The sequence below is a fragment of the Phyllostomus hastatus genome, unplaced genomic scaffold, assembly GCF_019186645.2.
Source record: "Phyllostomus hastatus isolate PE091 unplaced genomic scaffold, TTU_PhHast_1.1 phas_scaffold_387, whole genome shotgun sequence".
NCBI lineage: Eukaryota > Metazoa > Chordata > Mammalia > Chiroptera > Phyllostomidae > Phyllostomus > Phyllostomus hastatus.
Window position 1 is genome coordinate 1,606,889 of NW_025334027.1, and position 24,101 is coordinate 1,630,989.

General features: G+C 53.5%; 1 protein-coding gene across 1 annotated transcript in view; it reads right to left on the reverse strand.

The window, feature by feature from the left end:
- PI4KA (phosphatidylinositol 4-kinase alpha) overlaps positions 1–24,101 on the reverse strand; it is a 100,847-nt gene that overhangs the window by 8,099 nt on the left and 68,647 nt on the right. The window contains exons 28-44 of the mRNA XM_045819751.1: positions 23,601–23,690; positions 21,401–21,520; positions 18,701–18,793; positions 17,219–17,375; positions 16,834–16,961; positions 11,721–11,879; positions 11,274–11,425; positions 9,794–9,901; positions 9,054–9,181; positions 7,969–8,088; positions 7,727–7,806; positions 7,427–7,620; positions 6,369–6,459; positions 5,837–6,004; positions 5,172–5,225; positions 1,080–1,200; positions 198–327 (exon numbers count right to left, since the gene is read on the reverse strand). Of these exons, the coding sequence (XP_045675707.1) occupies positions 198–327; positions 1,080–1,200; positions 5,172–5,225; positions 5,837–6,004; positions 6,369–6,459; positions 7,427–7,620; positions 7,727–7,806; positions 7,969–8,088; positions 9,054–9,181; positions 9,794–9,901; positions 11,274–11,425; positions 11,721–11,879; positions 16,834–16,961; positions 17,219–17,375; positions 18,701–18,793; positions 21,401–21,520; positions 23,601–23,690 (2,093 nt within the window). The remainder of the gene's footprint in view (positions 1–197; positions 328–1,079; positions 1,201–5,171; positions 5,226–5,836; positions 6,005–6,368; positions 6,460–7,426; positions 7,621–7,726; positions 7,807–7,968; positions 8,089–9,053; positions 9,182–9,793; positions 9,902–11,273; positions 11,426–11,720; positions 11,880–16,833; positions 16,962–17,218; positions 17,376–18,700; positions 18,794–21,400; positions 21,521–23,600; positions 23,691–24,101) is intronic.

Genomic DNA, 24,101 nt, shown 5'->3' on the forward strand with positions numbered 1-24,101 from the left:
TGCTTCAGAACTCGGAGAGAGCAGAGTGGCCCCCAACCATGGGACAGTATGTGGGATGAAACGAAGACACGTTCTCTTAAGTTTGCACGGCCGTGCATTTGCTGTGCTCTCAAGAGGGCAGAGACGCCCACGCCGGCCACTCGTCAGTGCTCCCCAGGCAGTTCCCACGGGCAGAGGCTGGCGGCAGGGCTGCTTACTTGATGATGGCGGACACGTTGGTGATCTTGTTAAAGAAATCAAATTCCCGCTGGTAGAAGTCCTTGGCTGGGCCCGACAGGGAGCCTGTGATCTCCTCCACTAGCTGCTCCAGGAGGTCACCGATGTCGGCTAACAGGGAGACCAAGAGGGCGAGTCTGCAGCTGAGCCAGAGAAGGCCCCGGAGAAACCCCACATGTCTGCCAGACGCACAGCCTAGTCATTCCCTGGCACCTCGACCGGCCATCATCAGAGTGTGGTCTGCAGACACCTGGGGCCCCGGGACCCTCCAGCAGACCCCTCCGTCAAAATCACACCTAGAGGATATCTGCCCGCCTCAGTGAGGCCAGGGGCACGAGTGGTCCCTGGGGCCTCCCGTCTCTGCTCTCAGGGCTCTGCTCTAACGTACGTTAGTTCACACTGGCAGCTAAAGCCCACATGAACTGAAGTTCTTTCAGGGTCCCAGTGTTGTTAAGGGTGTGAGGATGATTAAGACGTCTTTGTCGGAGACCTGTTGCCCTGGGTGGCTGCCTTGTCTCACGTGGGGTCATTGGGTCAAGCGCAGGTGCCACTGCTTGGGAGAAGGAGCTCAGTCAGAGCAGGAGGTCTGACAAGTGCCCGGGGAACTGCGGGACGGGGCCAGCAGGCAGCATAGAGAGTGGGCTAGTGAAGGCTTCGTGATGGGTGGGGTCCTGCTCCCCCGGTGTATTAGAGGGGAGGTGTTCCTGCCACAAGGTGGGAAGCAGGGGAACTACGGGCTGGGGCAGTGTGGGTCATGGCGGGCTCTGGAGGCCGGGCAGGCTCTGGGCAGCTGCGGAAGGTGTCAAAGAGGCGGGGGCGGGGGGCAGTGTGTGAGACCTGAGGGAAGATGACAGAACACTCACGGTCTTTCTGGTGCCCCTCTTCATCTAGATAGATGTTCGTTTTCATGTTCCAGATGAACTGGTGTGCCAGAAGCTGGGATTTGGACGCTGCCCACAGGATGTACTCCCGCACGTAGCCCATCTGTAGGAAAGCAAGGTCACCGCCAGCCCAGGCTTGGAGCCCCCTCACACAGGAGAGGCTCTTTCTAACCCAGGGCAGGAGCTGACTCTCAGCACTTGCAGATCATGCAAGAAGTGAGGCTGAGTGGTTTCTGGCCATGAGCAAGCTCTCTGGGCCTGCAGTGAGTCCAGCCCGAGGGCCAAGGGTCAAGTTCTGGTGGGCTGGTCAGCGGGGTAAACGGGGGCCCTTGCTGGTGGGATCTGAAATATAAGCATGAGTTAGCTTTTGTTTCATGTTCCTTCCCCTGGATTCTGAGAACCATGACTCTGTCACCAATTTCTGCTGGTGTCAAGTAGGAGGAATGAGCAGGCTGGGTACCGAACCTCCTCCGTGAGCCGCTGTTTAGAACGATGGTCCACGGTGATGCAGGGCTTCCCAGAAAGCTCTCTAAAGCACAGATGCTACTCGAGTCAGCACTGGCCACCATCCTAATGGACCACCTCTCTTCTTCCTCCATCACTTTCCCTCACTCACAACACCAGTTTTGATTGCCGTGTCCCAGGTTAGAAAGGCGGCTGGCCGTTCTGGAACACTTCTGGAGGAGCGGCCTCTCCCTTCCTGTGGTAGTCTGTGACGCCCCACCTGGTGAAGTCTTCCTTGGACAGATGTCCTCAACTTGAGGGGGGGGGGGGCTCACCAAATAGGTCAAATATCAAGTAACTCGTCACTAGGAGTTTCCTAGTTGGAACCCAGTGAAGGGATCTGAAGACAAACTATGTTCAGCCTGTAGTGTGTGTAAGTGCGAGTCCGCGGGGTCTCTGGGCTGGCGGGCACATGGGGCTGAGACAGCGGAGCGCGCTTGTGGAGCGGAGAAGCTGTGCGTGCTTCCCCCACACCCCTTGCCCTACGCATCTCCTCCATCTGGCTGTTCCTAGGTCATATCCTTTTCTCATGACTGGTAATATAATCAACTTTGCTAGGACCATGAAAAGGGACTCAATGAAGTAACAAACCAAAAATGGTAAGAAAACGGAAACTGAGGCGGCACAGTATTAACACGGAGAAACTGTTATCAGTCACTCTGGGCCACAGAGACTTTGGAAAAGATCATGGCGTTTTATTCCTATGTTTCTTAATCCATATAATAAAATATGCCTTGCTAGCCAATTAGGTTGAAAAAAAAATACATATATAAATTTGTATAGGGTGACACAGTTTCGAAGCCAAAATTTACTGAGCATGGTCACTTCCATCCTGTTTGCTCCCTCTCTGGCCATTATTAGTTTTGGTTTATTCTTCTTTTTAAAAAAATATAAGCTAGCCGTGGATGGCATAGCTCAGTGGATTGAGCGCGGGCTGGGAACCAAAGTGTCCCAGGTTCGATTCCCAGCCAGGGTACATGTCTGGGTTGCAGGCCATAACCCCCAGCAACTGCACATTGATGTTTCTCTCTCTCTCCCCCTCCCTTCCCTCTCTCTAAAATAAATAAATAAATAAACAAAATCTTAAAAAGAAATAAGCAAATATATATTATATATATGTGTGTGTATACATTTAGTTTGTATCCCTTCAAGCTTAGACCTAAAAAAGAATTCCTAAAAATGAAAACAAATTCTTGACACCAGTGAAGCTAGCTGAGTCCTGGGTGGCATAACCACGCTGAGAAAAATCACTTCATGTGATTGTAAAACAGACTAATCTGACCGTATGTCCCTAATGTAAAATGTATCAAGACAAAAAGGCAACAAAATCTGACCCAGTTTTCAGCAACCACATCATGAGTAGTAATACTGGTCTTGTCCTGTTGAAACTGTGAAGCACGCAGAGTAGAACAAAGCAAAAAGGCAGTGTGCTAGGCTGCCAGGGACCAGTGGTATCAGTGCTGGAAGACTCAGCGGTGCCAGTGCTGGAAGACTCAGCAGTGCCAGTGCTGGCAGACTCAGACACAGAGTCAAAGGAGGGAGACACCTGGCGACCCTGCATTTGAATAGGGGACGTCAGAATGATGACACGATGTGCTGCTAACTTTTCTAAAAAAAAGAGCTCTATCTACCGGAAAGGCCTAGAAACACTGACAACCCAATGGCTGTGATCTGGCTTAACATGCAGACTGTGGGGTCACGATGCCATTTCTTGTAAAGTGGCCCAGAGCTCCTCGGAAATCTGGCGATTCCAGGTCTGGGCAGGGAAAGGACAAGAACAGCCTAGAGTATCTTGTCGTTCTGGAAAGCAAGGGGGTTTTCCGCGGCTGAACAAAGAGCAAAGACTGACGGACAATCAGGGTTCCCAGTCGTCAGAAGGATGGGCCTCAGAAGCAGCTGTGGTGACCGGCGGACACCAAACACCTCAAATCCGTGGATTTATGGTAGGTGGGCGGGGGGGGGAACTCACTGGTCATCTTTAGACAATGCTAATTAACTAATTATTTTGAAAACTAGAAAATAAATAAAGAAAAAACCCTGGGACTCTTAGGTAAAGTAACAGCCGAAGAAAACAAACCACAGCCCACCTGCATCTCCACATGCCAGCCGCTACACGCCCACTGCAGCCCACTCTGGCCTGCGCCTGCTCAGCGCAAAGACTGAACACACAGCCCACCCAAGGGCGCAGTGTCCTCTGGTGGCCACCACTGTGCCCTCACCAGGAAGCCCTTGGTGTCCCCTCCCGCTGTCTCCTCCTCTGGATCAGGCCCTCCTGCTAGGTCCACGTGGAAGCGAACACAACGCAGGGGAGAGAGAGTAAAGGGAGTCGTTACAGGGAGGAAGGTGCATCACGACTGCACACAGTGCTGGGACTGGTGCAGAGGCCTCAGATTGGTGGATGTGGTCCTACACAGCACCGGATCCCCTGCTCGGGGCTGGAAAGCTTTTGAGCTAGGGCAAGACCCAGCCTATCCACAGAGGTTGGCTGTGATTCTAGAAGTGCTTTGGTTTTGGGAATGAGATGAAGCGTCCTGCCAATCCATGGGGAAGAAGTCAGCCCTGGGACACCCGGCCACTGCACTCACAGCGGCTATGCAGACAGGAGTAGTGGGAGGGGGCCCACACCAGGATGCAGCAGGGAAATGAGGCTGGCACAGGGCATCGGGGAGCAGGGTTGGCACCACCGGGGAAGAAGCAGATGCTGCTGGTGTATTCAGACACGGTGCTGCCCTGAGGCACGGGCAATGTGGGGTCCGGGCTGGGGTCTTCCCCGTCGCTGGTCTCTGTGTCAGGCCCTGTGCTAGGCATCGTATGTACATGTGCTCTGCCACAGGCGGACCCGTACCCCCCCTCAGTTCATATGCTGAAGTCCTAAGCCCCAGTGCTTCACAATGGGACTGTATTAGAAAATGGGCCTTTAACAAGGTGATTAAGTGAAAAATGAAGTCATCAGGAGAGGCCCTAATCCAGTCTGACTGGTGTCCTTAATCAGGAGACACACACAGGGGGCAACCATGTGAGGGGACACAGGGAGAAGGCAGCCTTCTACAAGCCAAGGAGAGAGGCCTCAGAAGAAACAACCCCGGCCGACACCTTGATCTTGGACTTCCAGTCCCCAGCACTGTGCGAAAATACTTTGGTTGGCAAATACCCCCCACCTGTGGTGCTTTGCTATGGCAGCCCTCGCAAGCCAATGCGCACATCACCTCATCTAAGTTTCCTCGCCACTTCCCACTGAAGAGATTCAGGGAGTTAGGAAAGCTGCTGAGAGTGAGGAACCTGGGCCAGGCTGCCCAACCTGAGCAAATGGCTGAGAACACTTCTGGAGTAAGCTCACTCTGCAGCTTACTCACAGAGTGAGACTGAGCCTCAGGGTGAGTGGGGGCCTCCTGGCCATGGGCACTGCTGACAATCGTGGTGGGAATGCGTGTGAGAGGAGCTCGGGGACAATGGTCATGGGTTGGTGGCCCTGCTCCCGAGGCACAGCCTGTCCTTGTTGCCAAAGGCCCCCTCCCCAGCACCCAGCACAGCTGTCAGCGTGAAGGGCAGCATGTGTGGGCACAGCCTTACCTTGTCATACCTGAGGGCCTGCACGATCTGCGGGATGTAGAACAGGATGGCGTCCTGCAAACGAGGAGGAGAAGTGACCGTGACCCCAGGGAGGAAGGACAATTCCTCATGTCTAGGAACGGTGAGAACAACTCAATAATGCTGGGCACCCCAGGTTCCTCCCCACCCCAGCCAAGGACTAGCCCTGGTGGCGCTCAGCCTGCAGGATACTGAGACCCTGGGAAAGGCCAGAGGACAGCAAGAAAAATGGCCGGTGGCTCAAAACACATGATCGGTGAGAAAAAGCTGAAGGAACAAGAGCTGAGGTTACAGCAGACCTGTGTGCTTGAGCCACAGTAATTCAGACTCTGCAACATTCTACCGACCGCCTCTCACTATGTCTGTCATGTGGGGTCACTGGAAGATGAGCCCATATGGCCACAGCTAGAATCAAACTCAAGTAAACTTCCTTGTTTTAACTCAAACACTTATAGTAAAAAAGAAATATAATAAGAAAACACCTCTGAGTCAGACCTAAACCTGTCTTCTATGACTGTCTGAATGGAAATGAGGACCAATGATTCATCAGGCCCACGGCGGGCTGTGACATAAAGCCGTCTCTCGTCTCTCCACCTTAACACTGGCGGGTAGTCCCATGAGGCCAGCTCCAGCAGGACCCGGCTTACCGGCGGGAAGGACCGCAGGACTTTCACCCCATACTGGGCCGTGAGAGGGTGCGGCGGGTACATGCTGGAGAAGTAGGAGAGGCCCGTGGGCGGGTCCGCCGGTGCCCAGCACAGCACGTGGCTGAGCTCAGGTGCATCCGCATCGATGGTGTGCCAGGTGACCAGGAACTGGGAAGGAAACAGGGAGATGGTCGGCCTCAGGCAGTCCCTGGGGCCCCTCTGGAGACAGTCGGCCCTGTGCCACATCACAAGGATGGCCCCCAAAGGGATGATTATAAAGCATTTAAAACAAGGTGGGAAAGGCTTCTGAAAGTTATGTAAACCAGCATAATTTCAACCAGGGTGAAGCACATTCAATATCTCTGCTGGAAATACCAATGCTTCCGGTAAGTAGAGAACACAGGAAATTAGAAAAAATCATCGTACCACTGAGATCACCAGTTTTCATCACATTTCTAGTCTCCAGGCATTTCCAGAAGTCATTCTGTTTCTGTGCATTTTGAACCCAGGCCCCAGCACGCAACTACGCTACCTTGATAGCTTCAGGAACGTCACTAACGGCTCCTGGGTCCAGCCGAACCAGACGGGTCACTTCGCTGCCGATGGCTTCCGTGTTCTTAAACCTGCAGCCACAGAGAGTAGGAAGATCAGCACAGCCTCGCCAGCAGCAGGGCGCCAGGGAGAGCCCTGAGCTGGAGGGACACAGACCAATCCCAAGCAGTACCTAAACACTTTGTGCTACAGACACAGTGGCAACTCGGAACCCAAGTGTTTACAATAAACAGCGCTATAATTGGCTACGATGAAACACCAGAACTATCCCAAACAAGAATCGTCCTATCTCACAATTCAGGGACACCTGCCTCCCTTTACAATGCGTGCCGTCAGAACACCCCCTGGCCCTGGCCCCCAAAGGGGCCTATCCCTGGGCAAGAAGGCGCCTTGGCCGCGGGAGGGTGGGTATAGGCAATCAGGTGTTGCTGCCCCAGACTAACACCACACAGACCTTCTACAAGTACTGTTAGGCTGCGGTCCGGACCCAGAGGACTGAGTCAGGACCAGAAGGAGGAGGCCGTCAGTGAGCAAGTACGGGTTTGTGGGAAAGAACGGTCCAACCTTGCAAACATCCACATGGGGGATGTGCTCCCTCTGGTGGGTGAACAGAAGGGCCTCGGAAGTCCCTCCCAGCTACCATCGACCTAAGAATTCTGCCCCTGTAAGAGCTTCCACGAGAGAGTTCCCAGCCCTTTGGCTGATGGCTGTCTCCTGCGAGCAGCCTGCCACTGAAAGACAACACCCAGGGAGAAACCCAACCCTTCCCACGTTGACTCCCTGAAGTGGGGGCCTCCATGCACTTTTTTCCTCCTCGTGTAAGACTGGGGCCCTGAATGTGCCGACGTGACCTCCCTGGGCCCTGGGAGTCTGTGCCGTGAGATCACGGCACAGGGGACCGGGTGGACGTCCAGGGAGAGGACCAGCCTGCTAATACTGTTTCCCTGACGGTCCCTGATGAGACACATCACACTCCTCCCCATGAAAGCCCTGCTCCTCTGGCAGGACCCTCATCAGGCAGGTGTGACCTGGGCCCACCTGGCTGGCAGCTGCACAGCCAGGTAAGGAGAGATGCTCCAGGCGAGGTTCACGTTATCTTTCCACTGCTTCTCACTCAGGCTGATGTACTTGGACCTCCAGTTGGCCACGCTGCTCTCCCCTGCCTGGTCCAGCTCCAGCTCTGGGGCCGACAGTGGGTTGTACCATGTGATGAGACGCTCAATCTCGGTGGCCTTGTGAGAGGAGACAGACGCCGATGGGCCTTCTGCACGCGCCCACGTGCCACTGTGCTCCCCTCTCCTCCCCGGCGCCATGGGCACATGGTGAGTGGGGCCTCACCAGCAGGGACAGCAGCAGCGTTCTGCGCTTCATGTAGTATTTGTGCAGCTGGGAGCCCCGGTTGGTTTTCTTGGACATGCCTGGGGAGAAAGAGGAGCCGTGTATATGTGTCCTTGGAGGTCACCAGACCACCGTTTGTTTCTCGAGCCCAGGGGAAGCTGTCTTTCAGCACTCTGTCCACCATCTGAGCTGCTAAGATGTGACTCAGACCTGGGGGACCTGTCAGTAAACCTTCAACTGACCTGACTTCTTGGAGATGGTCGACATGCCACTGGACAGGGGGTAGGTGTTGATCCAGCCTTGTGTGGCCTGCTGGCGAGAGCCGACGGCTATATCCAGGTTGCTCCGGGTGTCTTGGTTATCTGCGGGCAAACACATCGTTGTTTCCAGAAAGAGGTGTCTGAATTTTCACCAGGACAAGGCAGCCAGTGGAAAGCGGGGGGACACACGGCCGATAACAGCTGTGCAGAGCCAACCCAGACACCTGAGGAGTTCTTTATCTAACCATTCTAGATGAAAAGCTTACTGAGATTTATATCTTCCTCCCAGCCTTTAGGAGAGAAAGAAACACATATGGCAGTCATCTGGGTCAACGGCGGCAGTTATCTGACCCCCAGTACCGCGCTGTCTGTTAAGACAGCAGTAACTCAGGGACCTGTGGGGGCAGACGATAAGGGCTGTTTGCCCTGTTCTAAGTGGAGTCAGGAAGCTGACTTAGGAAATCACTGTGTGCATTTTTTGTTTTTCTTTCCTCCTCCTGGCAGTCAGGGTGCCAGCTGTGGGTTTGGCTGCAGAACCTCCACTTCTCACTCTAATTTATGGCGTGTGATCGGCTCCACGCTTATAGAAGCAAGAACATGTTTCCGTCTGCAGGTCTGCTGCTTGCTTCCACTGTGGCATCCTCCCTGGCCAGCTCAGGACTCAGCTCATATATTACCTTTTCCAGAAAACTGTCCTGGCTCCCGACTCCAATGGGCCAAGCACCTCTCCTTGAGGGGTGCCCCCATGATTCCCTCTGGTTGAAATCACCTGTCGGCTTGACTGGGTCCTACTAGCAGGGGCCTGTCATGTGTGCAGTGGGTGCCCGGGAACCTGGCTGGCACTGGGGGAAGTTACAGTGATGGCACCTGCTCAGAGCTGCCTGTGCACATTCATCTCCTCGGCTCCTCCGGAGCTGGAAAAGCGGCAGCCAGGCAGGGCCCTAGTGCTTTTCTGACCTGGCCCCTTCAGGGCTGCCCACCGCACACCTCTGTCCTGCAGTACCCCCGCCCCATGCCTCAGCACCCCCACCCGTGTGAGCAGCTGCACTGCTCCAAGCCGCCCTCACCTGGGGGAACCAGCTGGCTGGCGGTCAGGTACTTCTTATCTGAGAACATCGCGGTCCAAAATTTAATCATTATGCTTATGTCTTCACGCAGCCTCTTTTCTCCTTGAGTAGGGAACCTCGGGGGACAGCTTCAAACAACCACAAGGGGACAAGAGCTGAGTCCCTGGAGTCAGGGACTAGAAGGCAGCACATCATAAAGCAGTGAGAGGCGACGCCAGTGACAGCTGAATGAGAGGTTATCCCAGAGCTCGTCATCAGCAGCCACCATCTCATCGATCTGCACAGAAGTGCGATGTTCTCACAGCCCTCTCGTGACCACCTCCGCCACTGTCCTCAGCAACGCCTCCAGCCTTCAGCCACACGGTGGGCTTGTGGCGGGCTGTGCAACCACAATTGACACCACCACCCACACCTGCAAAGCCCCAGAAGGCAGGCTGAAATTCTTCATGCAATCACCATTCATATTAACTGGAAAGTTAAAAGGATGCACTTAATCTCTTAGGCCAATTGAACTGAGTCGTTGTTCATCTCATAGGGAGTCCAGCTAAGTGCACACATGAAACAGCGCAGGGCTGAGGATACTCAGATCCAAGGAGGTCGGGGTTGCTGGATGAAGCTGGTGGCATAAACCAGGCAAAGTGTTTCTTCCTGTGAGTGACTTCCCAGAGTCTGGGACAACCAGAGGCTCTGTCTGGGGCTGGGCTGTCCCTGGACACTGCACAGCACAGCAGGGGTAGTACCTGAAGTAGTCAAAGGCGGTTGAATAGATCTTCTCTCGGAGCACATTGCGGATGGTGGCATTTGGGACCACGTCTGCGTGCAGGAGGGACAGCCCCAGGGTCAGCAGTCTAAGACAGAACCAGGGGCTGAGTCAAAGCTGTGCACAGCCTGGACCAAACCCCCATGGGGCTCGGGTCCGCCCTGCAGACCACTGGGCCCTTGGACTCAGGGCACCTCTGCAGAGACCTAGGTTGCCAGGACTGTGCCATCAGCCAGGCGATCGCAGTTCACAGGTTTGTTACACCCGAAATGAATCAGGAAAGGTTCTTCTTAAACCTTCACTTCTGTTGGGGTAAACTGAACAATGTGTGTGTTAATCTCCCTTGGCAGTAAGCTTCCGTTGAACAAGCTATCTGCAAACTACTCTCTGAGATGCCGTCAGCTACAGGTGCTCTCAAAAGGAAAAACATTTAATTCAAATTAAAAATTTTTTTTTTACCAAGGACCTGGCTCTGCCAGGTCAGGGCTCCTGAACAGGTGTCTACAGACAGTGCTGGTCTGTGACAAGGTTACATATGGGAACAGAGGAAGCACCTCATCATTTCTACAGCAATTACACATTGCTAAGTGGATCCTTTTCTACTAATTCATTCTCATGGCATTTTATAAAGGCATAGGTTGGTGACAGATTTAAAATTAGGGAAAAGAGAACTAGCCCCTCCACACAGTGGTTTCAGAAGCACAGCCCAGGGGGCGCCCAGGCGGCGCCCGACTGGCTGCAGGAACGTGGGTCTGGAGCTCAGGGGAGGGGCAGACAGAGCTGGCATCGCCCGGGGGCAGCAGGAAGGGGAACAGGCAGGAGAAGTGGCCTACCCCAGGTGGGTTCTGCACCTTCCTCCCCTGACCACGCAGGCATCTGCAGGCCCAGCTCAGATCCCTCCCCACGTCGGGCTGGCCTTCCTGCTGTGTCCACAGTGCCCCTGGTCATAGCACCCGGCTTGAGGCCCCCGCCAGGCCACATGTCCCAAAGGGAACGATGTGCCCTCCCCTGTGTGTCTGGTGTTTGGCATAGGACTTGGCGTGCAGCTGGCATGGTCAAAGGTTTTCTGTGGACATCTCAGAGGGGTAAAGTGACCTGCCCAAAGTCACTGCAGGCCCCCCAGCCTGAGCTCGTCACACCACCTGCTAATTTCCACTCACCACCAAGTCACCAGAATGGTGACACCATTTTGCTGCTACCCACCCCTAATCAATTTAGATAGCCGCTCAACAATGGCTGACCCAGGTCCATGAAAGGATCAGCTTTCTGGATACTCCCCTGCTGTGGACACAACAAGGCCTGACCTCCACATGCAGTGGGGGCAGTGGGCCAAGTCAGCTGTGAACACACTGGGGGCCCGGTCAGGTGCTGGTGAATAAGTATCAACCATAGGAAACCCCCATGAGAGGGCTCCCGGCATCAGCAACTCCGCCCCCCACCAGGGTAGGAGAGCCTCTCACTTGAAGCGGGGCCCAATGGCCGCCACGTGCCGGTTCATGCTCCCCTTGGCCCCGCCGATGTTCAGGGACATGGAGCGCTGCAGCAGGCTGGAGAAGATCTCCACTTGGTCGGAGCTGCAGTACTTGGCAATCTCGAACCGCTGCACCAGGAACTGAGAGGGAAGGACACTATGCTGGGACCTGGCTGGTCCACCCCCAGAGCCAGCTCGGCCAGCTGGGGAGGAACTCTTCGCTCAGGAGGGCAGGTGGGGTCTGAGGGGAGAAGGGAGAGACCGGCAGGAGCTTGGGGACGAGGCTGGAATAGTCAATGCCCACCAGCTAAGACAACCTTAACCCTGGAGCCCCATGATCGCTGGGCCCCGGGCCCCAGGGGAAGCCCCCACCCCTGTCGCTAGAGTGGGTAGAGCACAGCTGATTCTGGTGAGGCGGTGGGGCCCAGGGACATACATCAATCCAGATGTAGTGAGGGGTCACTTCGGGGGCACAGGGCTTGGGCTGACTCGCTTCTGATGCTGCCAGGGGGTCTGCTTCCTTGATCTCCGCAGAAAAAAGGCCGAACTTCTGCTCCACTGTCATCTGCCAGGCCCCTGCCATCTCCCGCATAAACTGCAGGTACACAAGGACTGTTAGCTCCTCGTAAAGCACAGAGAGGTGCTTACTAATTACTTTTAATTATTGAATGAATACATGCTCCCTGAACAAAGTTCAGAAAACCAAGGGGAAGTATGAATTAAAAGCACAGATCACCTATGATCCCCCCAACTATGATCCCACTGCCTAACCCTCTTTTTCCCCTCACCAAGAAGCCCACTCTTGAACTACGGCCAGGCCACGTTCTGTGTGACGGTGGCCAGGACTGCTCTGGGACGGCAGACCTCTGACCAGAACCCACTTCCTTTGGCCGCCCCACATGGACCTGGCACGATGCCTGCACGCCGCTCAACAGGCTGGGGAATAACTGCGGGAGGTGAGTGGGGTCTGCAGGGGGACTGCCTCCCGGTTGGCCTGACACCACCAGGCAGCTCCTTCAAGGGTGTCCAGGGCCCCCTGCAGAGTGCTGGCGACTGACGCTTGGTGCCTGCAGTAGATGCCCTGGCTCTCTGCCCAGTATTTATTACCTCCTCCTTCCTCACAGTTTTGTGTGGGTGGCCAAGCGACCAGTCACAAGTACTCCCACTCAGGGCCCTGTGGGGTGGGGTAGCCACATGTTTTCATATGCACTAATGAGCACGTGGGCATCGGCTGGGCAAGGCCCTGGGGAAGAAGGGCACAGCAAGTGGCGCTGGCCTTGGCCCTCTGCCCTCCATCCTGCCCGGAGGCCTAGGAGCCATCTCAAGGCCCTGAGGGTGAGGCCAAAGACCACACAGTGTAGGTGGCAGAGTCGCAGGCAACCGGCTCGAGATATCGACGAGCTGTCGGTAACACAAGGAGGACGAACCCCCGTGGTCAAGGCACTGTGCTGGGTTTCTGTTTTCTGCAAGGATATGTAAGTGCTACAGTAGATCGAGAAACTGCAGGGCTGCCAGCACCGATGAGCCACAGCCGAGGGCCGCACAACCACTCATTTGTTTGGGAAGCACGTCCTCCTGGCCACTGCCTCTGGGTCAGGGCCTTCCAGGCTCTGGGAACGGAGTATGAACAAGACAAACACACCCACACAGTCTATGGCAGGGCCACAGGTGAATGCAGAAGCAAGCTATAGACCCTGGACACTGATCGCTGCTAAGGGAAAAACAGCCATGGGGGCCCTTGGCGGAGTGAACGAAGGTGCATACACATGACACTCTAGGTGGGGTGGGCAGGGGAGGCTGAGACAAGCCCTGGAGGAGACGTAGAGCAAGGCTACCTGGGAAGGGCACTGCCCAAGCGGGGACAGCACTGACAGCCGAGAGCAGGAGCACACCCGGAGGGTGGAGGCAGCAGGGACCCCAGTGTGCCCGCAGAGGAAAAGCCAGAGGAGCAGAGGGGAACGGAGGCGAGGAGGCAGAGCGGCCTTGCAGGGCCTAGAAACTAGTCTGCCTTTTCCTCCGCTGAGTACAGGGAGGCACTGCCAGGTCTGGGACCTGGGAGGGGCCTGATTCAACCCCATGTTTTACCGACTTGCCCTGACTGCACGTGAAGGGGGAGAGGGACCGCTGGGGGAGCAGGGAGGCCGGGGGCTGCCTCCCTGGTCCAGAAGCAAGCAGATGGAGGCTGGGGCGGGGGGAGCAGCTGGGATGTGGGAAGCAGTCAGCTTCTGGTAAGAAGTAAATCTGACAGGGCTTGCTGATGACTGTCTGTGGGGAGTGTGAAAGGGAAGTCACCAATGGCTGTGAGAATTTTGTCTGAGCAGAAGGAAGAATTACTCTGGCCGTTCCAGAGACTGGGGTACAAGCAGAGGCCAGTATGGGCCAACCTCATCTGTTGTGAGTCATGAATAAGAGCATCATACGGAGGAACCAGAGTTTCCTCTGCCGTAGTGGGGTGAAGGCCCGGACCCTGAGCAGAGGCGCCCTCACACTGCAATGAGATCGACAAGCTCGCCAGCTCTTCATCTCCCTACGAGTGTAAAGGATATCATGATAGCCGCAGTGGCTGCCTCTGAACCACAGTGATTATGATGATTTTTTTTTTTGTTAGGCTCACACCTTCCACCACCTCCATAATGAGCAAATAGCTTTTATAATAGAACAAATTAGAAACCAGAATGCAACAGTACAAAAGACCCAGGAAGAAAAGCAGGAAGGCCTCACGGGGTGCTGCTGGGCTTGGCTGGCAGGTGCTGGCAGAGGCAGAGACGGGGCGGGAGAAGAAACAGATGACCTGCAAGCCCGAGCCAACGGGGAGGAAGATCTGGAACACACGCACGTACACACAGATGCCGCATACATCTGTCAGACTGCCGAGCGGTGGGTGAAGACAGCCACGAGGAACTGGTTCCCAGGGAGAGCAGATCTCTCTGGGAAGCAGCGAGCCCTGGCAGCTCACAGGCCGGTGCTGGGTCTGGGCACCGGCGGGTGTCTGAGGTCTGCCAAAGGCTGAGTGAACTAAGGCCGGCAGAGGTACTGGTGGGGGCAGGGCAGGGCACAGACCAGAGTCTGAAAGATCCCAAATGAAACAGCACCCTGCTTGACATAAAAATCCTTCCATGACTGAGCTTCCTAACTGTGCTGGAAAATAAAATCTAAGGGAAGGTGAGGTGAAGAGGAGCAAGAACCCACACTTCCTGCCAAGACTAGCTCCTCGGGAGGCAGTGACGGTCATTTTAGCCACCTGACATAAGAAAGACCTGCTCGTCTCTGGGAAAATGAATCAGACATGCCCTTCAGCCTCTCCCGCTTCCCTAAGTACAATGTCTTGGTACACAACCAGAAACTGTAGAACACTGAAAAAAGGTCAACGGAAACCAGCCCGAAGATGACCCTGATAACAGAACTGACAGACCAGACAAGAGCTTACAAAGAATTATTATATATATGTTCAAAGATATAAAGAAGTGGTGAAAATACAGAGACTCTCACCAGAGCAGGAAAAACTATATAAAAGAAAAAGAAATCCTAGATCTGAGAATTATATCAGAAATAAAGATATATAAGATGGGTTAATCACAATGAATAAGGCAGAAGAAAATACCAGTGAATTGGAAGACAGGCCAATGAAAATGAACCAAAATGAAACAGAGGGGAAAAAAATGAAAACAACTGCAGAGAACATTAACGACCTGCAGGATAATATCACGGCGCCAACACACAGGTAACTGGAACCTCAAACTGAGCAGAGAAAATGGGGGGAAATATTTTCATAAAGAAGTATTGGCCCCAAACTTTCCAAGTTTGATGAAAAACCCCAAATTTCTAAATTTAACAGGCTCAATGAGTCCCAACAAGATAACACACAGAAAACCACACCTCAGCACATCATAGTCAAACTACTAAAAATCAAAACTAAAGGAAAACGCCATGAAATCAGCCCAGGGGGAGAGCCCAGAGCACACTCTGAGACAGTCAGTGGTCAGACGGACTGCGGGCTGCGCCCCGGAACAACGCAGGATGTGTCTACATGCTGGACACGGCAAAACAAAAACGTCAACCCAGGATCCTACATCCAGGAAAAGCATCCAGAGGCATACAAAAAGGAAGGGGAACTAGAGCTGAGAGAGTTTGTTTCCAGCAGACCCGACTACAGGAAGTGCCGAAGGAGGTTCTTCGGGTCGAAGAGAACAACTGCAAGTTGGGACCCACAGAAGAGTGTGAGAAATGGAACATGTTAGAATACAGGTATAAAGCTTTTACAGAATTCTTTTCTTTATTTATTCGAAAGGTTTCTGACTTTCATAAAAAACATCACAAGGTGTACGTGTGTCTTAGGAAAATAAACGAGAACAAAACATAAAGGACGACGAGAGAAAATGGGCAGGCGTGACGGCCGTGGCAAACGGCTGCCACTAGGGAACCTCCGCCTGCCCATGCCAGTCCCCCCCTTCCCCCCCCCACGGCAGCTAGCACGTCCTGGCAGTGCACTGCGTGCCAGGTGCCACCCCCACCTCCTGTGGGTGGGTCAGCCACCTGATCTTGGCAGCAGCTCCTCGCCTCTGCCGCAGTGCAGTGCCCTTGTTGCTCCTCCCACCGCACAGAGGCGCAGCGCTGCTCTGGGGCGGAACCCTGCAGTCCGCAGCGTGACCCCCACAGGCCCGTCTGCACACTCTTTGACGAGAGCGAGCCTGAGATGCAGCGTCCACCCCAGTTCCACCTGGAGAGGGCCCAGGTGCCACGGGTTAGCCCGGGGCCCTCGCTGACATCTTCTGAGAGGCAGGGCAAGTGCTCCCTCCTGTGTAGGCAACTCCCGCAAACGCCAACGAACCGAAACATTTCCTTCAGCTCTGAATGGTGTGCACGACACAAACTCCGTGCAGTTATAAAATAACGTGAAGTATTATGATTGCTGCCACTACCACCTGCCTGCAACATACTAATTCCACCTTTGGAAATACTCTCATTTCCCTCGGGGAACAAGAAAAAAAACTCCACCACTTTTGACCACTTAACGGATCTCAAAAAAACAAAAAAAAAAGTGTTACATTCTCTGTTACTATGAAAATTAACAGGATCTTTGAAAAATGAAACTCTTCTTAGGCATTCCTTCAGTCAGCTGAAAGGGCATACATGACCTCGCCTGTGGGCCCCCCCAGCAGAAACTTCAGGAATGTGGACACAAGGGAGGCTGCCCCTCCCCAAATGAGCAGACCAAGAGAACTACTCTTGTGGACAAACACACCATTCCCGATCCCATTCGACAACGACAGGGGTTCCAATCTCAGAGAAATGGCTCCCCCTACTGAATTTTGGAAAAATAGCAGCTTCTAGGCACCACTGGGATGGTTTAAACATACGACCTCTCGGGTCGCCCGTCTATCCTGTGGTCAGTCGTTAATATCACACTCTTACACATAAGGAGACTGAGGTCCCAGAGGGTGAGGGGCTGGCCTGGGGTCTCTAAGCTCATCAGCCGAGGAGCCAGAAGGAGCTCTCTTCACCTCTTCCCCTGCTCCACCCTCAAGCACAGACCACCACAGGTGTCCTACCGGCACTTCCACTCCATTCTTGCCAGCCAGCAGCCACTCCCAGCAGGCCAGGGCAGTCTCCATGCCATGCTCATTGAACATCCGGAGGGGACCCCAACACAAATGATGAAGGAGCTGTGGGTCACAATCTGGAATCAAATACACAATGCTCAAAAGCCTTGAACATGATGGGATGAACCCACAGCCTCCCAAGGTTAGCAAGGTGGTCAGCCCCAGCTGGGCCAACAACGGTCTTTCTTTACTCCCATCCACTAGAGAGGCCACAGAGATCTCTATGGGTTGAGCTCCACCTTTTCCTTCGGCCAGAATTCTGGTTCACTAAGGATGATGAAGGCCAACGTTTGTCTACAAATGAACCCAGAGGTCCGAGGTGCTCGTCCCTTACCTTTGCTGCTGATGAGCATCGCTGTCAACTTGAACATGGCCTGTGTGTAGTGCTGAGGATTACTGAGGTCTAGTGCTGTGTTCAGCTCCTGGACCATCATTTTGTTCAGGTCAGACATCTGGCCTGTGGCACTGGAGAACCGAATCATCCCATACACCTACAAGAAGTATGCCATGTTAGCAGAGGCGCACGTAATTCCAGCACGTGGGCAAGGCCCTGGCAGCCACCTAACCACAAACAAGGCAGGACTGGAGGATGCTTCCCTGTCCCAAACTAGACCTGATGGATGCAGAGAGGGATGGGCTCATGCCAATGATGCCACCATTGTTCCCAGCTTTTTGGGAACTTCTCTTTTAGAAATGTGTGTTAGTGTTCGCACCATTCTAGATGGTCCTTGAGGGCAGGGATGTGGTCTTGCCATCTTTGCATTCCAGTACTGAGCCTAGGGGATGACTCATGTATAGCCACACAAATGTGGGTTGAATCAAGTTCTTTCAGAATCAATCAGTGACTCAACAAAATCACTCTCACTATATTTATTAATTGATTTTAGAGAGGGAGGGTGGGAGGGAAGAGAGAGAGAGAGAGAGAGAGAGAGAGAGAGAAACATCAATTTGTTGTCCCACTTATTCATTTACTGGCTGATTCTTGCATGTGTGCTGACCAGGGATTGAACTTGCAACCTTGGAGTACTGGGATGATGCTCTAACCAACTGAGCTACTGGCCAGGGTTCAGCCTCACTATTTTAAAAGTCATATATAATTTTCTCCCCCAAGTACAGATTTCCCACTGCCACTGGGAATTCAAAACATGGAACAGGCGCTCAGCGCAATTCCCGGTGACTGGAACCTCGGGTCAGTGGCAGCTGAGCAGAGCATGGGTCCCACTGCCCAGGCTGATGGGAAGAGCGACTACTAGAATAAGCAAGTTGCAGAGCTCTTGGGGAAGATGAGCCTCCCCACTCAGAGCAGGCCATCGATGAACTTTCAGGGACCTCAGAAATGGTGTAGGCTGGCTTCTGTGTTTTGTGGATGAGGGAACTAGGGCTGAGAGGTGAAGTGACTTAGGATGAACTGTGGTGCAGTGAAAAAGGCCCTTGTGATGGTCAGCTGTGGTTCCCAACCCTGCTCTGCCTGTGTGACTTTGGTAAGTCACTTAACCTTGGGAACCTCAGTTTCTTTATCTGTAAAACTGGAATAATAGCACGTACAGCTGTAGCCCATCAGCTTCCCCAGATACTGCGTGGCACTCAATGAATGTTAGTTGCACTTAGAACGCTTCAGTATAGCCCCTGCGGCGAGCGTTTGTCATCAATGCTCCAGACTGTGCTGAGGCCCCAGGGCCCCATGCCTCCAAGTCCACCTAAAAGGAGTGAGTTCCATATTCACTGGACTCCTTGTTCACCTTCTGCTGGGAAGGAGCTGACTGATATCAGAACAAGGGGACACTCTGAAGGGTCTTGGACACAGGGGCAGAAGTACCTCGCCCGCATAGCGGTTGCGCAGATTGAGGGACGCCATGAAGTTGGAGTAATCTTTCTTCACACAGGCTGGGCGCTCGGTGAGCTGGGTTGCCTGCAGACAAACATCAATAGTTACTTCATCCCATGCAATGTTCCCATCATGTTTACCACGGCTAAACCTAAGTCCAATTGTTGAAGTTCAGATTCATTTGAATAAAGTGCCCATAAAGATTCAAAAAAAAAAGTTCAGATCCAGAGTTATTAAAAATCTTTAGTGCTGGCAAGTCAATAAAATAAATTACCTTAGAACACCTCTAGTCTGGTATGTCCCATGGAAAAATATTTTTAATGTTTTAATCTGCAAAATTTGTCTGCAAGGCAGCTTGTACTGTAGCTGCACGCTGTGCCGCCCTGACAACTTTCACCCCCAGGGGCGGACAGGCCCCCACAACCGAAACACTCCCCACTTCGCTGTGAAGGTCATCGTGAACTGCAGTGGGAATGCTGTGAGGTTCACGGTCATGGAATGTCCCTCTGTGGTGGCGCTGGTGTGTGTGACTTAAGAGAAGGCAGAGGGTGACAGAAGTGAGAGCAGTGACAGAGCCAGCAAACGCTACAGGGGCTCTGAAACACCCACTTGCCGCGGACTGTGCGAGGCACGCCGAGTGGAGACGGCCAGCCCCCAGGATGGGGAGAACATGTGCAAATCACACACTTCCCCACTTTCTCTGCTCGGCGCAGCCCCGGCCCTCTTCCCACCCCCCAGGACCCCAGGTCTCACGACTCCTCTCCTGAACACCTTGGTGGTCGCTGCCCTGCCCTGCACCACTGAAGGCTGCCGATGTGCATCATCCCCTCTATCACCTTCCTTTAGCGCCTCTTACCCCCAACCAACATGACCGATCCACTGCTTGACACGTGGACACTACCCAGCAAGAGGAACTTCTCGATTGTCGGAATTTTGAGACTTTTTATTTGTGGGGGTGGGAGATGATGAGGATCAGAGGAAGAAAGTATAAATTTTGAGAAAAACCAAAACACAGGAAAAAAAATATATGATTTTCTCATAAAACTTTTTAATTGGCTTATTTAAAAAAAAGGGGGCCACCTAAAACTGCTTTGTGCTTTTTGGAGACAGCGTAGCCTTTGGCATCAGGCAGGCCTGCCATGGGGCCGGGCTCTGCCAGTGACCAGCTGTGAGACCCCGGGGAGGTTACTCAGCCTCTCTGAAACTTGGTGTGCTCCCTTGGCAAAACGGCTAACAGCATTCTCTCACCAGGCTGTCCAGGGGCTCACTGATGCCTGCAGAGCCCTGGGGCAGCAAGCAGCACTAGTGGGCCGCAGGGCAGGCTGGCCCCCTCCGTATGCAACTGCTCTGGCTCACATGCCCAGTGCACTGAGAGCTGACTGCTGGTTTGCAGAGGTTTTCTGACTCAGTTCTCTGGGCAACATGACCTGCTGGGCTGAAATTCCATTCTGAAAGGGCTCCAAGTGCCATGTGATAGAGAGATGTCACTCTGGGGCCTGCAGACTTCTTTGCTTTCCATGGAGCAGGGGCACCCAGGCCAGATCTCCAGCACAGCAACAATCAGAACACACAATAAAGTGTCTTTTTGTCTTCAGCAACAGAAAAGGGAATATCTAAACAAAATCTAATTTTCTGAGAATAATATTTAAGTGCTTTAGGCAAAACGGATCTCTCAAGTCAGATGACTATAGCCTAGAGAAAGTCTACAAGTTGTCAAATGCATTCTTAGTCCTTGAGTCCTGCTTCTGGCTTTTGTCTGTGTCCTCAGGTGGGTGGCGAGACCCAGGTTGAGGAGCTGAGCCAATGCCACTTGGTCCTGCCAGAGCGGGAAGGCCCGGGGGTGGCAGCCTGGCCTCTGCTGCCTGTGTCTGGGATGCTACTGCCTCCAGAGAAAACGCAGTAACCTCTGGGTGCACGTTCCGAGGATGACAGGAGGGAAGCAGACACTGGCTTCCTCTGGCCCTGCTAATGGGCTCCTCCCTTCCTCTCGAGGTCACAGGGTGGTCCTGCTGGCCTCCTTCCCTGGTGCTCAGCTCTGCACCTCCGCCATACCACATCCTTGAAAGACAGGCAGGCAGCCTCCCCACGCCCCGCCCCGAGAGTTCAGAAGCACCAAGGGAGCACACAGCCTCACCCACCGGGCCCTGGGGGTGGCTGACACCAAGGCACAGTGCTGCCAGTTAGATTGCCTGCTCTCAACCCGCTGCTTTGCTCAGAGGCACTACGGTTACTCAGAAAGCACTACTAGTGGACGTCTGTCTTCTACGTTAATCTTGAGCGGAACAAGATAAAACTGAAGGCGTGTGCACAAGGTTCAGCATCTGCGGAATACAGGACTGTCAGGAAGCTGACCGACATTTCAGGTCGCCGTGACTAAAATGCTGCTGATTGTGTCTAACAATCATGGATGTCACAGAAATCCAAATCTGACCTCATTAATGAATCCAGCTTAGATCTCCATCAACCCATATTTTCAAAACAGAAGCAGAGTAGGGAAATGCCTGCTTTACTGACCAGCTGCGCCCTGCCCCTGGGGCTCTCCCGCAAGACTCCAATCTACCAACAGACACTTTCAGCACCCTCATACAGGCCACCTGTGGGTGCCCACGTGGCTTTGGTGAAAAGCTATACATTGGCCTTGGCCCTTCCCCCCACACTGGCTCCCCTGGCTGAAGGAGCTCCTTCACGTACCCCGAGAGTTGTGTTCTGCTTGTTGTAGCCGGCAAAGTGAAGAATGCTCTCAGTGGCCATGGCCAGCCCCGTGTGCTGCGACAGCCCCGACACCCAGTTCTGATGTTTGTTCAGATACTCCTGAAATAGGAGAAAATGCCGTTTTACTTTAAAGGTAAAAATAACACTTTATAAAGTGGGTGTGGGGCAGGGAAGCAAATACTGGTTCCGGTGCTGGGTCTGCCCCCTCCCGACTGCTGTGGGACTCTCGGTGAGTGCGAGCCCCTCTCTGACTGGTTGCTGCTTCTGTCCCCAGAAGGACGAAGCTGGTGCCCAGAGCAGCTGGCGCACAGTGAGTGTGACAGAACCACTGCTTCCTTGGCATGTCCTTGTGAGCTCCTGTTATCTGCCAAGTGCCAGGGAAGCAGCTGCAGGGCCCTGGTCTTGCTGTCCACAGGCGGGCAGTTCTACTGCTGAGCAGCCCAGCTGTGAAGGCAGACAAAGTACCTGAGTCCAGTGGAAGGGGACACAGGGTAGAGGCAGCACACCTGACAGAGCCCAGAGGGGTGAAAGGGGCCTCCTGCTCTGGGGGCCCCCGGGGATACACTGCAGAAGTGGCAAGTACAAGGGGCAAGAAATGGGGTTGGTAAACCCAGGCCAGAGGTAGGCCAGGTTTGAAAGGCCTTGTATGCTGGGCAAAGGAGTTTAGGGAAAACCATGTAACTCCCCTCAGGAAAATGCACATGAGCATTTACACACAAAAGTGTTAACAATGGTTTTGGAGGGTCTCTGGAGCCCCAGAAGCCTAACCATGAATCCACGGTGATGGGGGCGGGGGGAGCTGATGAGCACCTGCAGCAGGGAGGTGTTGAGATTTGCTGCTGAAACTGGGCTCAGGGTGGGCTGGGCTGCAGGCAGGAAACCCAGGTGGGGCAGGGATTCACACAGACAGGATGCGCAGGGGGAGGGACACAGAAGGCCAAAGAGATACCTGGTAGACACACCAAGACCATCTCAAGCCTTTTTATTTCCCACTTCCTCCTTAGGCCAGGCTGAAGAAAATAAACAGCTCTTCCTGTTGATCCCACTTTGTCCACTGAACCCATTTGGGAATGAAAGGAAGCTTCCTCTCTCTCTAGACTAAAGCTTTAGGAAATAAGGTCCCTTTCCTTTACATGAGCCAAAAGATACCAGACATCACCCAAATAGGAACAGTTTGAGAAACCACCCCAGTCTGTAGAACAGTGTATAGACCGGAGAGCTGCAAGTCATCAAGTTACAGGAGTGGCCTAATTACTAGGCCCAGCTTTGTCAGGCTTTGCCGGTAGGCCTGCCTGATGAAAGCCTCCAGCTTCTTCACTCCCCCAGTGTCTTCATGTTCACTGCACCAACCTCTTTGTGGAAGGAGGAACTTTACAGTGACCCCAGGCAAAACCCAGGGGTTCTTGCAAAATGCATTTCCAAACAACCTCCCAGGAGGCTGCCTTGGAGCTAGCTGCTCTCCGCTACCTCAGTCCCACACCCACACACACTCTGGGACGAGCTTTGTCTCGACAAGGTCAACTTCATGAGCTCCTCTTGACACACCTGCTAAGCCAGATTTCTTCTAGTGGCATTTTTATCTTTGATTCCTTCTGTGGTGACTCTTTCCCTTACATGTTGTAGCATCATTTCATCCCTGCTCGAACAACTTCAGAACAATGGCTTATCTTGTCATCACCTGCATTTATAAGCCAGTGGTTTGGTCTGAAAGGACTCATATACAACTAGCTACACCTGCAGCCCAGGTGGAGCTCTCGTGGGCATGGGTCCTGACTCTGCTTCATGACCTTCACTCCTGCTCCTGTACCCTGCCCTTGGACCTGCTGCCGCCACTGGCTAGCCAGGCCTCCCAGCCCACCACGTCCTCCTCACCCATCTTGCAAGCAGCCCCAAGTCCTGCCACAGACCCGGCATCTCACCAGGGGTGTACAGTCTGGTTCCCTGGGCCCACCTTCCCGCACATCCGGTCGTACCTGCCCTCCTCACCCCCAAACAGCACACTTACCCCCTACGGTGCTCTTAAAGCAGATCATTTTCTGAGGCTTCTATTATCCTCAGGCACAAATGTTTTTGGTCTGTTTATTCATATTAGTGCTGTTTGTATTGAGTTTGTGTAAAGCTCTTTGGATGGTGTGAAAGAGTTTATCAAGATTTATATTGGAAGATTTCACAAAAGTACCTGCAGGTGAGATTTGGTGACTGTGGGGGCCCACTTCATGGCCTCCTGCAGGATCATGCCACAGCGCGCAGCGAAGTCCTTCACGATGCTCTGAAAGAGGGTGTGGTGTGTTCAACCCACGGTCAGTGTACCTGGGCTGTCAGAAGGCAGTCCCCAGCATACCCTGGATAGCTATAGCCTAATTGTGTCCCCCCAGATCCACGTTGAAGCTCCAACCCCCAGCACTTCAGAATGTAACTGCATTTGGAGACAGGGCCTTTAAGGAGGTGATTAAATTAAAACGTGGTCAGGAGGGTGTGCCCCAATCCAACAGGACTGGTGTCCTTGCAAAGTGAGCAGATGAAGACACAGTCATACACAGAGGGATGAGCACATGAGAACACAGAGAGAAGACAGCCGAGAGGAGAGCACAGAAGACACCAACACGGCTAACACCTTGAACTCAGACTTTCAGCCCCAGAAACGTGTGAAAATACATCTCTGTTGTTTAAGCCACCCAGT